This window comes from Apus apus, chromosome 5 (genome assembly GCF_020740795.1).
Source record: "Apus apus isolate bApuApu2 chromosome 5, bApuApu2.pri.cur, whole genome shotgun sequence".
Classification (NCBI taxonomy): Eukaryota; Metazoa; Chordata; class Aves; order Apodiformes; family Apodidae; genus Apus; species Apus apus.
In genome coordinates, this window is record NC_067286.1 from 9,578,044 (window position 1) to 9,591,214 (window position 13,171).

The window sequence follows — 13,171 nt, forward strand, 5'->3', positions numbered from 1 at the left end:
ATTGTTACCTACAATGTATTTGTTCCTGCATGAACACCAACTGGAGTGCATGACTTTCTGTAATGTCATTACTGTCCAAGGACTAGAATAGGAGCCTGGACACCCAACTTCTAAACAGCAACAGTTATGGCAGGTAAATCCCACCATAATAGATGAAGTAAAGAAAAATTTTGAAAACTTACTCTTCCTTCAAGACCTTCTGTTCCCAGGAGAAGGAACACTTAGACTGTCCTGTGGAGCCCTTAGTTGCCATCAGCAGTGAGTCTGATGATCCTTAATTTTAGGAACAGTGACAGGGATTTTTGAAGGGAGAAAACATCTTTGGTTCATGACAGGAGAAGGGATGTGCCTTCCTTCTTGCCAACTGGTGCTTTTCTCTCCAGAATGTTCTACGTTTGTGGTGGCCATTCATCTCATCCTCTTTAACTTATTACATTTTCAGGAGGATGGAGAGAAAGCAAAAATATATAGGATGACAACTCAGAAATACAGCCCTTCCTATAGGTCTAGTCTTGAGGAGTTTCAACCATTCTATGATTCTGTGTGAATCCTATAAAGTTTCTCAAAGGGGACAAATCTGTCAACTCCACTAGACATAAGTGATTCAGGCCAACACACATCAAAGGGAAGTTTCACCTTTTGTAGGCTTAGGAATCTGCATAGTTGGAAGATCAGTTTTTCTCAAGGCAACTCTAACCGTACATTCAAATATAAAAGAAATCAAATTAAAAATCAAATACAAATACATATACATAAAAGGTTCTAACTTCCACTGGCAAAAAAGCACCTTCAGCTCCAGAAACCTTTTGGAGAGCTGCAAGGTGGTGGCCTATGCTTGTGTAATCAGGCAGACTTCATAGCCTTCAAAAACAAATGAGAAGCTGCTTATTTAAACTGAAATATTAGCTTGTCTGCCAATTAAAAACACAAGTGTATGTTGGGGTTTTTTTACACTATAATGGAGAGCACTCGTAACCAGGAGGGACTGAGTCTTTCTACCTATCATTGCAATGTGGCTGCTTCTGGGATGAAACTTGGTAACTGATTAATAACACACAATGGTATTACATCACAGTTTAGGCAGCAAGAGAAGTAATATATCCAATTAAAACGGCAGGGGTAATTTAAACAGGCAGATTACAGTAATTACCCAGGTTGGAATTTGGCCAGGACAAACGGGTTAAAACCCCTATTCTACACAGGAACATTGTGGGATTTTCAATGACTGCAAATAGCTAAAGACTTTGATTTTCTGTCTTTTCCAATACAGAAAGGGTTTGGTTTTACTCTCGCTTGTGCTGCTGTGTAAAGCTGGAATAAATCCTTATGGGTTAATGAGGTTTACACTATATGTATATAAAATAAAAATTTGGTCCAGTGTCCTGCAGAGTCCTGTGCTGAGGTTCAGCAGAAGCTTGGGGGTACAGTGTCTGCTATGGAATCATTAAATCTTGCAGGAGCTTAAGGTATTCCTTGGATAGGTCTCATCTGGCCCTGACCTGGCTTGACCCTACTTAATTTATGAGCTCTGATGGGATTGCTGCTGCCCAGGAATGACACTGGAGTAAGTAACAGACTGCACTCTTAGCCTGCTGCCTTCCTCTCCCTTATAAAGGCCTTCCGTGCCATGGTACGTAATTAGTAATGAATGTTACTGAGGTGGATTTAGAGTACAATCAGTGGAAATCTAGTCTAGTTCCACTAAACCCCTAAAATGTCATCATTCTAATGGAGATCAGGACCTACCTCATGTTTTATCTGACTGCTTCTGGCTGCATTTACAAACGCTGTTTTTGGAAGGCATTAAGTGCTAAGAATCTAATGCAAGGAGACTATATAACTTTTAATGAATCAGGCCCTTGAGGTTTATTTTTCACCCATTAGTTTTGGAATGCAAAATACATAGTTAAATTAGATAATAATAATTCCCCAGTATCATCCAATTACAAATCTTAATATCTATAAAAGCCCCACATAAAACAAAGAGTTCTACAAGACAAGCACAAAAGGATTTGTGCTTGACTTTCTTTTAATCCAACATAAACAGAAAAATAATTCAATCAATTAGTTCAAATGAGTTCTACATAAAAAATAAAACCTGTTATCCCAGAATGATAAATGGGGCTTTGAATAACATCTTATCTATGACTTTGGTAAAAAAAATCTAAGACAGCATGAGGAAAAGTAAGCACAACAGAACAAGGTATTAATTCAAGATGCCCTAAAAACCAATATATAAAATACAAAACTTTTCTTGTATGGAAAAAAAAAAAATACGTAAGAGAAGAAACAACAATTTGCTCACAAAATGGACATTACAGTAACACTAGCATAAAATAGATTCCTAATAAGCAATTTTGCAGATGTTATTTCTGCTCAGATCCCGTATTGATTCAAATAACCTTTGCAATAATTAGCTGTAGCTCAAAAAAGATAAACAAATCATGAAAATATACAATTGTTTTGGACAAAAGATAGAGAGCACTTCAGTATTTCTAGACCTGATCTCCAATTTGCTTATTATTAGAGAAGACAGGAGTAAATACAAAAGCTGGCTATTTCAGCCAGGCAATAGCTAATGCCAAGAAGAGAATGCGCATTCAAAGCTGTCCCAACTTGCTGCCTAATGAGTAGCAATTAATCCATCTTATTGTATTTCAAAATGCTGAAGACTCCATTCACATCAAAGGGAATTTTTCAAGGCTTTTATCATTGTTCATTTAAAAAGTATAGAGCTATCTTTAGCATTTTATAATTGACAACAATATTTTCTTTTTATCCCTCAATGTGGAATGTAGAATTAATGGATTTTAAAACATGTAATACGTGTGAAGTGTAGGCATTTTAATGTTTCTTTTTGTCTCTGTCTAATAAATCTTGCAGGATTAAAAAATATCTGAAAGTCTAAGACAGATATATATTCTGCTGTGAAGACCTTTACTCTCTACTTATGCACACCTTCCAATCCATCTTTTCTCCTGAATGGACAGAGGTGAGTTTGGCTCCCTGACAGTGCAAAGGTGGGAAATGCTGCAATCTGACACTATGGACTGGTGTATTTGACATGGAAACACAACATTAAAGCTTAAAAATTCTGTTTGCCTCCTCCACTCTCTGCACAAAAGGAAATTTCATGAAAGGGAGCCACCTTTCAGATCTGTCTCCCAGGACAGCTGTATCTCAGCCTGTCTTTCCACTTCCATGAGATGAAATTCCCCTAACTTCAGGAAGATTTCTATAATTTCAGAAAATGAAGATGAAAATATCTTTCCTGCTGTAAAAGGAATTAAAATGTACAATATCCCTGGAAGGCCTGATGTGACATTCTCCACTGGTGGTCTTGAAATGCAGCAATAGCATTTACAGGCAAAACTTCTCTTTCTTGCAGGCTAAGGATCCATCTGTCCAGAGTGACTGTAGGTACTTATCAAAGAAAAAGAACTTTGCTGGACTAAGCAGACTTTATGGCATGCAGGTGAGATTTCCATCTTTTAGGTAAGCTTCTGTAACACTCTATCCAATGCCATGTGTGCGGATAGCTCTGAAATCTTTACATCCATTTGGATTTTTGCAGAAGATAAACACAAGAAGATTTGCCTAAGTCCTCTCCTTGCTCTCAACAGGGTTCAGACCAAGGTGAGACAGAAAGATGTCTTGGAATAAAATAAGCTCAGCAGTTACTTGGGGAACTAGAGTTATTGTTATACCCTCTGCCAAAGTAAGAGACCAGGAGCTGAGGTCAGTTTGGCCACATCCTAAAAGATTGATAAGAAATGGCATTATGAATAAAACAGCCAAAAATTGATGGGGGACAAGAGCCTCTGTGCCATGCTCCTGCCACTTTCAAGAGCCTGCCCTTAATTATTTCAGCTAAAGCAGTGCTGGTCCATGGGGAACAACCAGCTTCTCTGCAATACCTGCCTCATGTATGCCTGGGATGTACTCAGAGGGGACGTCTGGTGGTAGAGAGAAAGAAACATGCGAGATGGCCTTGTGTTTGAGCTGACTGAACTCATAGCTGTGGACTGGCATTAAAGATTTCTGCATTCATTCACAGGGTGCTTTCCCCTCACACCATAGGCAGGAAACAACACCAGGTCGATGTGGCTTTTTAAGAAGTAACTGCTCCCCTGCATGCCACCCATCACAGGTTTTACAGAGTAATTGCAAGTGCCAGCTCATTGTTAAGAGGGAAAACTTGGTCTGGGTCAGAACCAGTGCTTCCTTTGGCTATCTTCTTCTTGGTCACCCCATCACCAGCATACGTGGGCAGCACCTGCTCCAGGAGAACATGAGCCCAGCATCTTCCTGAGGAAGTTGATGGGGCAGTTCAGGTTGCTGCCAAAATAGCCTCCATTGAAACAGGTACTCATAGATGCCCAAATGTATTCACCTTGTTTTCCTTTCACTTCAGTGATGTCCTTCTCGTGAAGTTTTCAGAGGACACTGGACTATACAGATGGTTTTCCCTGGCAGAAAAAGTAAGGACTCTCCTTCTCATAAAGGCAGCTCCCATAAGGCACCTTTTTGCATCAAAGTTTCATGTCTTCCACGTGGGGAGAAAAAGGCCTATGGGAGGCTGTAACTTCTCCAGAGGCACCTTGTGCAAGGGGGCAGATGTTATGCCATGGCACCTCATTTGGCTGAGACCAAGAATGGCAAGAAAAAGAGGAGGGAGATAAAGAGAGCCTCACTCCTCTGCCCTTTCTGGGCACCCTTCAGGCTGGGGGCTGTGGAGGAGTCACCAGAGACGTGTCTGGGGGAGTTAAACCCTGGGGGCAGCATGAGCATCTAGGAGCAGGGGCAGGAGGAGCAGCCTGGAGACCCACTGGCAAGCAAGACCCATTGGGGAAGGACTGGGGCAGCTTTTGCCCTCAGTGATGCCTGGAGGGCAGCAAGGCCAGGGGCCAGCAAACCTCTGTCACCAGTGTGCACTTTGTCCTCACTGTGCAGTCACAGAGAGTTGAAGCAAATGCCCCAGCAGAGTGTCAGAGGCATGAAGTGGGACATTCTTTCTGAAGCAACCAATTCCTTGCACTCCCACTTTCTACTCAGCTCTGGGGGAGCTGCAGCCCACTGACAGAGAGGAAGTTTTGAAGCCCTTACAAAGTATTTTGTTGTCCTAACAGATCTTTCCTTCTTCAGGTGACTCCTTTAAATGAAAAATCCCTCTGGATCTCCATTTACTGCAAATGGCATCTAGGCTAGAGATCTCACATATTATTAAGGTCTAGCTGGCTTCTATTTTCTTTGGAAAGCTTCAATAAAAATCAGACAGCAGATGCAGTGCTTAAAAAATATGTTTTGCTTTGTGTCTTTATATTTTAAGCTATTTTGGGCATTCTGAAAGGGAAATATTTTAGAACAGTAAATCAAATATTTTTGTTAGGCTCCTAGGCCTGTATTTTGATATCCAAGTGGGCTTTGTAGCCCAGCATGTTCACCAGTCCTGTAAAACTCCTTGAGTGCTGCTAATGCTGAGCACCTCTGCAAGTAAGGGCACCTATTTATACACTTCATTTTAGGCATCAAGGATTGACAATTTAAGCTTAAAATGCTACATATCTCTGTATTATTGCACCCTGGGTTAAAAAGCAGTATGCTTAAGTTGTCTTAGTTGTTTTTTCCGACCCCCAACTGCTCAGCCAGTGCAGCTAAAAAGCCAGCCACCAACAGCCATCCAAGCTTGCCAGCATGCTGCCCACTGCGGACGAAAAACCCAGTGCTTCTGTCAAGGAGGCCTGTTACAAAGCCAGGCTGTTATTTATGCGCTGCAGTTCCAGGATCGTGGTCAGCATCCGCAGTGCTCACCGCTTAGTATTGTGAGATTACTTTTTGAAATATTTTGCCTTTCAGCTAGAACAAAACTGTGATTTGTTCTCGTCTGGAGAAGGGGGGAGGGGGGGGAGGGGAAGGTGACAAAAAGCAGAAAAAAAAAAATAAAAAGGAGGGAAGTGAGAGATCTGCAAGTTGCTTTGCTTTTTATTAAAGAAAAAAAAATGCAAAACCCTCTTTTCCACTTGCAAGTCATGTGAAAACAAAACAAAAATGGTCCCAAGATCTCTGCTGGAAAACTTTAAAAACAAGCAATCCAAGAAACCCCTGTTAAACATTTCCAAGAGTTTCTTTTTAGCCTTAGTATGTATTTTATGGAAAGCAGGGAAAAACAGGGACATGTACAATTCAACACGTCAGATTAAGCAAACATACTTAATATTCCCTGAACAGGACTCTGACTGAGGCTCTCCAAAGGTTAAGTGTCAATATTTTGCTTTAAAAACCAAAATTTCAGGGAATCTTGTAAATAGTAGGTAACCTGAGGTGATACTAGATTGTACTCTAGAAACACCTCATGGTTAGAGCAATCATGATAAGCTGTGCTCTCTGGCACTTGAATAAACAATCTATTTTAACTATTTTTTACAGCATTTCAAAAGTACAGACAAAAAACATTTGGGAATGGAAAACAATTACCCCAGTTACCCCTCTGGAAAAAGCAAAAAATAAAAAGTGTCTACACAACTGCATAAAACCCCTGTGTATTTAAATACACTCCTAGCACTCAACTGTTAAAAAAAAAAAAAGAAAAAGAAAAAAAAGAAAACAAAATTAAATTAAATTAAATAAGACTCACGGGTTAAAAATCAGGTTTAGGTACTGAGCTGTTACAAAGAGTGGTTCACTTTGCATTTGGACAGTGTTAAAACGATGTTTTTAATGTGGATGCTAGTGCAGAAACCGGAGATTAAACACAAAGAGACACAGACAGCTACCACATGCAGGAAAACGAGGTTACAGGCACGGCAGCACCAGGCGCTCGCCCATCACCGCGGGGAGGAGGAAGGGACAGGCATAGCAACCACAAGCCCAAAAGCAGAAAAGCGCATACCTTCAGCTTGGAATGAAAATCACGAGATTTCCTTCTGGCAAGAACCTGAATGTGACTAGACACCTGCAGGGTAGGGGAAGGGAGGAAACAAAGGAAAAGCCTGTAACCATGGAGATGAAAAGCCCCCTACAACTGGGCAAGCCAAACGTACCTTAATGGCGGCTTGAATTTCTCGAACTTTCTTTCTTGCTAAGACCTGTATGTGACTAGACACCTACATTGTTCAGGTTTATAGGGAAAAAAAAAAACAAAACAACAAACAAAAGAAAAACAAAAAGCAAATCAAATTTAAAATGTCTAATTTTTTCTTTAGGAGAGAGAAAAAAAAACAAAACAGCTTTTCTGAGGGGAGGAAGTTATTTGCATCTTCAGTAAGCTCTGCTGTTAAAGATACCACATTCCCAGCCAGATACCAAGCTCTTAGCACCAAGGCTTAACAATACAGGTCATCACTGCAGTGACTTGATTAAGGGGGGGGAAAAACAAAAAAAGTAAAAAAAAAAAAAAGAATAACCCACCAGGTTGTGCATTCAGCTACAAGAGAGAAGACACAGTTCACAGTTGGACGCAGCCCACGTGCTTTGGTACCGATCCCATCCGCACTGATCACCCTGCGCTCTCGCGTGGGGAGCTGACAGGAATTCTGCCCCATCTGCTGGGGATGCAGGTGCCCACTCTGACCATTTGCCACTAGGCTTGAGGCATAACTTGGCACTGAGAAGTTTTATCCATTATTTATTGTGTTCTGCAGCTCCAATGAGGAACCTTAATCTGTGTTTTGACCCCACTGAAATGCTTTAAATTCTGGCACAAACAATAAAATACTGGCACAACACAGGTCCCTGAGCCTGTGCTGGCTTCCTTGGTAATCTCAGCATCAAGTTGGCCTACAAAACACTCCTGTAAGTGGGGACCAGTAACTTCACATCAGCTTGCATGGTGATGTCCAGGTTTGGCCCATCATCATTACATTTTGGTAAGAAATTTGTATAAGCCCAGCCCTGCACTAGATCAGTTATTGATTGGTCAGAAGTTGTTGCCTGTGCAGTGAAGGGTCTAGGTCTAGATTCACATTCCTGTTTACTCAGGCATGTACTGAAATCCATGCTATTGATGATGAGTGCTTAATGATGCTGCCCAGCATCACTTGGCAGTGCTCAGGATCCTACAGTCCTCTGCGTGAATGTTTAAAACCTGCAGTGATGGTAAAAACCACTAAAGAAATCTCTTACTCTCGTTTCACCCAGCACATACCGTATCAGGCGTTGTATGTTTTTCCTAAGTTATTTACAAACCCTTTGGGAAAGAACAAAGCAAAAGAACAGGAGAAACAAAGCTTGATTTCCTCTCTCTGTAGCACTATTCCATGACAATAGCACCAAAAAGCTTTTGTTTTTAGTAGGGAAGCAAACATTAATGCATAAATGAGCACAGCCACTGAAGGCCAACTTCAGAGACTTCTTTGGGAAGCAGCTCAGGAACCAGTTTGCAGTAATTCAGTTAAACTATTGCTTACTAAGCAATTTTGTAGTCAAACACGTAGACCAAGTTTTCACACATGTTCATTTGTTTTGCTTTCAGTGGGATATTAGTGGTGTTAAAGGTTATACAAGAAGCACAATCATAACATTTAATTGCTCAGTTGAAAAAAGTAACAATTCAACTTTTCTAAACACTCGGTCTAAAGTGATTTATGAATCACTATAGAGGGATGTGTAAGCCCTCATAGCCCTCTTGGGTTCACCACAGCTCTACCAGTACATGCTGGCCAAGGATCTAGCCCCAAGGTCTGCATTTTGTCTCCTGAAGCAATTTTAAGATCCCAGCATAACCCCAGCTCTTGGAGCTCGCATGGGCATAATAGCAGGGCTGAACTCAGGATCTGGTCTTTTGTTTGAGATTTCTTTGCCAATCTTTTGTTTGTTCCTTCTCCACGTGCTGCAGTTTCCATTCTCATGCTTTTTTCATCCCTCGTCCATATGGGTTTTTTCCTAACTGTCCTAAAGACACCACCCAGGGCAAAGTATCACACAGTTCAAAGTGCTTCAAATCTGAGTGCTGGCAGCAGGCCACCTTTGTGTGTGCCGACTCACAGCCACCTTTCCCTGCACTACAAAACACATGGACCATGCAAGTGTACAAGCTTCTGCCTTCCCCTTCATCATGCACATGGATGCGGAGAAGGGGAATCTCACACTTGACATTAGAGAAAGCCAGGGGACTGTGATTGGCAAAGCATTTTGAAACAGCACAAGAGTTTAGTAACCACTGCACAAACTACACAGAGCATGTGCCTTCTGTGAGGCTGCTGACCTGTGTCAATATAAATTAAAATATTTAGTCATATGAGGTAAGTTAATGGTTATGTGATAATAATGTGAAAAAGACTTAAGACTGGTTAAAGGTTTATTCTAACTCTTTGATGAATGAAATCTTACTGTGGTCACAAACCAGGAGCCTGAAGGCTCTTAAGGGAATTTTTTAATTTTTTCATCCTGTAGCAAGAACTTTCCAGGAGCTGAGAGAATGATTATGATAAGTCCTGTTAGACAGTTTTTATTTATTTACCTCTCATGTCCAAGGGTCATATAGGCAAACTGACTGGACCATTAGAAGTTCCATTATTCATATATCAATGTAATAATTACATTCTATAATTGTCCTTATAGAGAAATAAGGAACAATGGTTCATGCTTCTGTTTCAACTTTTGATTATTTTTTCCCAAATACAGTGGATAAGAGCTTTGTGTACATGTAGGTTAATAAAAAAGCATCCTCAAACTGGCACTAAAATGATGTACAACATTAAAAAATGGAGTTTTAAATATTTTCTAATCAGCATGTGTTTAATCTGAACAGCGAAGTCAATACATCATCTCATCAGAGCTAAAGCACAGACAGCCACTGCAGCCAAAAATGCCATGTTTTGTCATTCACTGACATGCATACTTCCCCACTGGGTTATTTTACCTGCTTCCTGGTCCGTGTCTTCCCTGTTCTAAGTTTGATGTATCTGGCTATCAATTCATTCCTACCTGAAACAAAGAAAATTTCATTATAAGGGACAAGCAGCATCACATCCATAAACACCATCAAAATACCCCCTTTAAGCATATAAGGACCGTGCATATAAGGCTTACTTTTTCTTACACCTAGTCCACTTCTTCTTTGCAAATTATTTATCAGTATTTCTCATTGTTCATCAGTCTGTCTCTTCCCTCTCCTTAACAGTCATTGTACGTGCCACACAAGCTATGCAGAGGGCTATGGGTTCAGTGTTTTCCCACTGAAGTCCTACAGCTGTTTGCAGCCAGAGATGACTCCTTGGTCAGCAGTGATGCCCAGGATGATCTCACCATGGAGAACCCCCCATGCTGGGGGCTGACACAAGCTCTGGGCTCCTCTGGCTGTGCTTCCAATTGCACTGGGAGGTGTTTGCCCCTCTGGTCCCCCTGGTCCCCAGATGGAAGGAGCAGATTCTCTTGAGAAGGTTGTGTGCCACCTGAACCAAAGAGCCAATCACCCAGATGTTAAGGTTTTGCACCTGCTATCCTCCAAGCTTTAATTCTACAAGGAAGACAGGAAAATCTGTCCTTCATGCCAAGACACACTCTGCCTCCTCCACCGATGGAAATCACTGTCCTGGTTCAGCAGGTTATCAATCACACCCTTAACTCTACACACAAGAGCGGTCACCCTGTGGTGCCTAAGCTCCTGCTGCAGTGGGGACAATCAACACGGGGGTTTGTTTTTCAGAACTCTGTTTCTCTTGGAAATGTATAGTATTTCCAAGTTTCTAAAATGACTCTTCTTCAGTCACACATTATGCTACCTAAAACAAACTAACATTTTCTTTCCAAATAATTTCCTTCCTAAATACTGCTGACGTGGAAGATCACACAGTGTTATGTGGTGCCCTGTTTATTTTCACTGCATTATGTAACTTCTCCATGAGTTGTAATAACTTAAATATACTTGTTCAACAAGTCCTAAGTTATGGAATACTTTGCATTCAGGACATGTGATAAGCAGCTCATGTGCAGAAAATGAGAACACTAATTTAACAGCAAGACAGAAATGGACAGGCTAAGGAAATAAGTTCACCCACCAAGATACTTTAAAGTGGGTGAGTGTATAGCTGGGGAGTGCAGAAAGTTATGGTATCAGCCAGGGACTGAAACTCATTCAGTCTGATGTTGTGGGGAGAGAAGGGGAAGTTTTGAAGTAGCTTGCATATGTCTGAATGGCATCTTGTTGGTTGGAAGATTGCACACAACTAGTCAAACTAGACTTCGTTTCCCTTCTTCTGTCTCCTCCTCTGAGCCTTATTTTACACCCTTGGTATCAAAAGTCTCAAGATTCCTGTCTCTTCCATGGTTTGTTTGCTAAATGGATACTAGAATATGAAATATCAATGTCCTGAGTAGAGGTGTGTTTTCTCTGATTCTCTTTGTGTTTTGATCTGGACTGTGTGCCAGGTTTCCCACAACATGCCACTGTAATGGCAATGTGAGGTTTGTAACTCTGCAGCAGGTCTCTTCAGGACAAGCTTCAAGAGGTAAATTTTGCGTGAGCAAACAGTTATACAAACAAGCAACATTTTTGCTCACAAATGAAGGATTTCCGTATGCAAACAGAGCAGCAGCTAGTTACCTAATTTCATGTAAAGACCTTGTCTTTTGGCTGGACAGAGGTTCTGCAGCCTGTTTTGTCAGTGAGGTACTTGCCATCTGCAGTGAACTAGAGCTTTCGTGTTCATGAGGTGAAACTAGGGAATACTCGATCTCTGTATCTCATGTTTTTTTCTCATAATCCAAACAGTTAACTTCAAACATGGAGAATTAGTTCTCATAGCAGTGGCTGTCCTCCTGAGTCCTTATGTATGCTGCAATAGCAGCTAGCTCACAGTGACAGGACTGTAAATTCCTGCAGGTGTTGGGCATGGACAGAAATGGAGCTGCTCTACTCTTCATTACTATTAGATGAAAAAGTTCTACAGTGGAAAAATGTCACACAGTTTGGGAAAAAGAATCAACAGAGAGGTCAAGAGCCAGAGTCCATGGAAACAAAAAGGGAGAGGAAAAGATATACAATGATGGCACATTATAACAAATGTGCTTTGAACAAGAGTTTTCCAAAACCTTCTTGCTAGGTACTTTGATTGCCTCTTCAGTGTCCCTTTAATGAATACTAGGTTAGCAGGCAGTAAAGAGGTGCACAAAAATTAAAAGGAAAAAAAAGGAAGATGTATTTCACCACTGGCCAATTGAGAGCCAGAAGGGGTGGTAGCCTGCAACAGCAGCCTTCTGTGATCCAGTGAGATTCAGGTATCATCATATTCCTGTGATCACTGGCATCATAGGAGGTATGAGCATTTTTGTATTTCTAAATGTACATTTTTATATAATTGGCAAATGTCCTCCCTCCAGAAAATACCTTCTCTGCATATCTTCAATTATGTGCATACATTAAGCACCCAGAATATTTTTTGTGTGCAAAAGTCTTTGTCAGGTTGTCCTTATAGGCGTGATTCTGCAAGGTCAATGATTCTATAAGGTGATGTGAAGGATGTGTTGCCATCTCTTGTCCCTCTGTCTGTACTGAAGATGTTTCAGATACATGGTCACACCACAGGTGACTCCAGCCACCTCTTGCCCATTAAGGCAGTCCTATGCAGCCTTCAGCCACAGCTGAAAAAGGAAGAGTTAAACCTTGTCACGGTTTCACAGTTTTCTTCCCAGTCAAGAGAGCTAAAAACTATTTTTAAAGGAAAGCTCAGGTTCCCAGGCAGCCACTTGACAGGAAAAGCAGCTTTATAAAAAACATCAAGAACTGAAAGTCTAGACTTCATTATTCAAGTCAAGTACTGTCTCCAGTTGACCCCCAGTCCAACCATGAAGTGCTTTGGCTTGAATCAAGGGGGAGTTTTCTCTACCTGCTATCTAGTCCAGCAGGGATATGACAAACAAGACTGTGGTTTTCCAAAGTGACTGCTTCTCCTCAAGATGAAGTCTAGCTGAAGCCTAGCTCGAAGAGAGCCAACACGGTTGAACAGTTCGACTTAACTTACAGGGAGGAGGAACTCTAAGAGAAGTAACTGAGGCAACAGCCTTACATTTTCCTTACAGCCATGTTTTCAACACAGCAAAGAAACATGCATCACATTTAGCCAGAGCAGGAGATACTGTAGCCTCCTGAGGCTCACTACCTTCTGCCTAGCCACAATGATATAAAAAGACCTGACAAATACACAGTAGACAGCCCCAGCTGAAAGCGAACAGC

The 13,171-nt window shown here is 41.2% G+C and overlaps 1 protein-coding gene across 4 annotated transcripts in view; it reads right to left on the bottom strand.

Moving 5' to 3' along the window:
* TEAD1 (TEA domain transcription factor 1) overlaps positions 1-13,171 on the bottom strand; it is a 161,505-nt gene that overhangs the window by 38,035 nt on the left and 110,299 nt on the right. For 2 of the 4 annotated variants that reach the window (XM_051620762.1, XM_051620761.1), the window contains exons 5-6: positions 9,860-9,924; positions 7,041-7,103 (exon numbers count right to left, since the gene is read on the bottom strand). In XM_051620762.1, coding sequence (XP_051476722.1) covers positions 7,041-7,103; positions 9,860-9,924 — 128 coding nt within the window. Of the gene's footprint in view, positions 1-6,889; positions 6,953-7,040; positions 7,104-9,859; positions 9,925-13,171 lie in introns of all 4 variants that reach the window. The other 2 variants (XM_051620760.1, XM_051620764.1) reach the window with 2 other exon arrangements.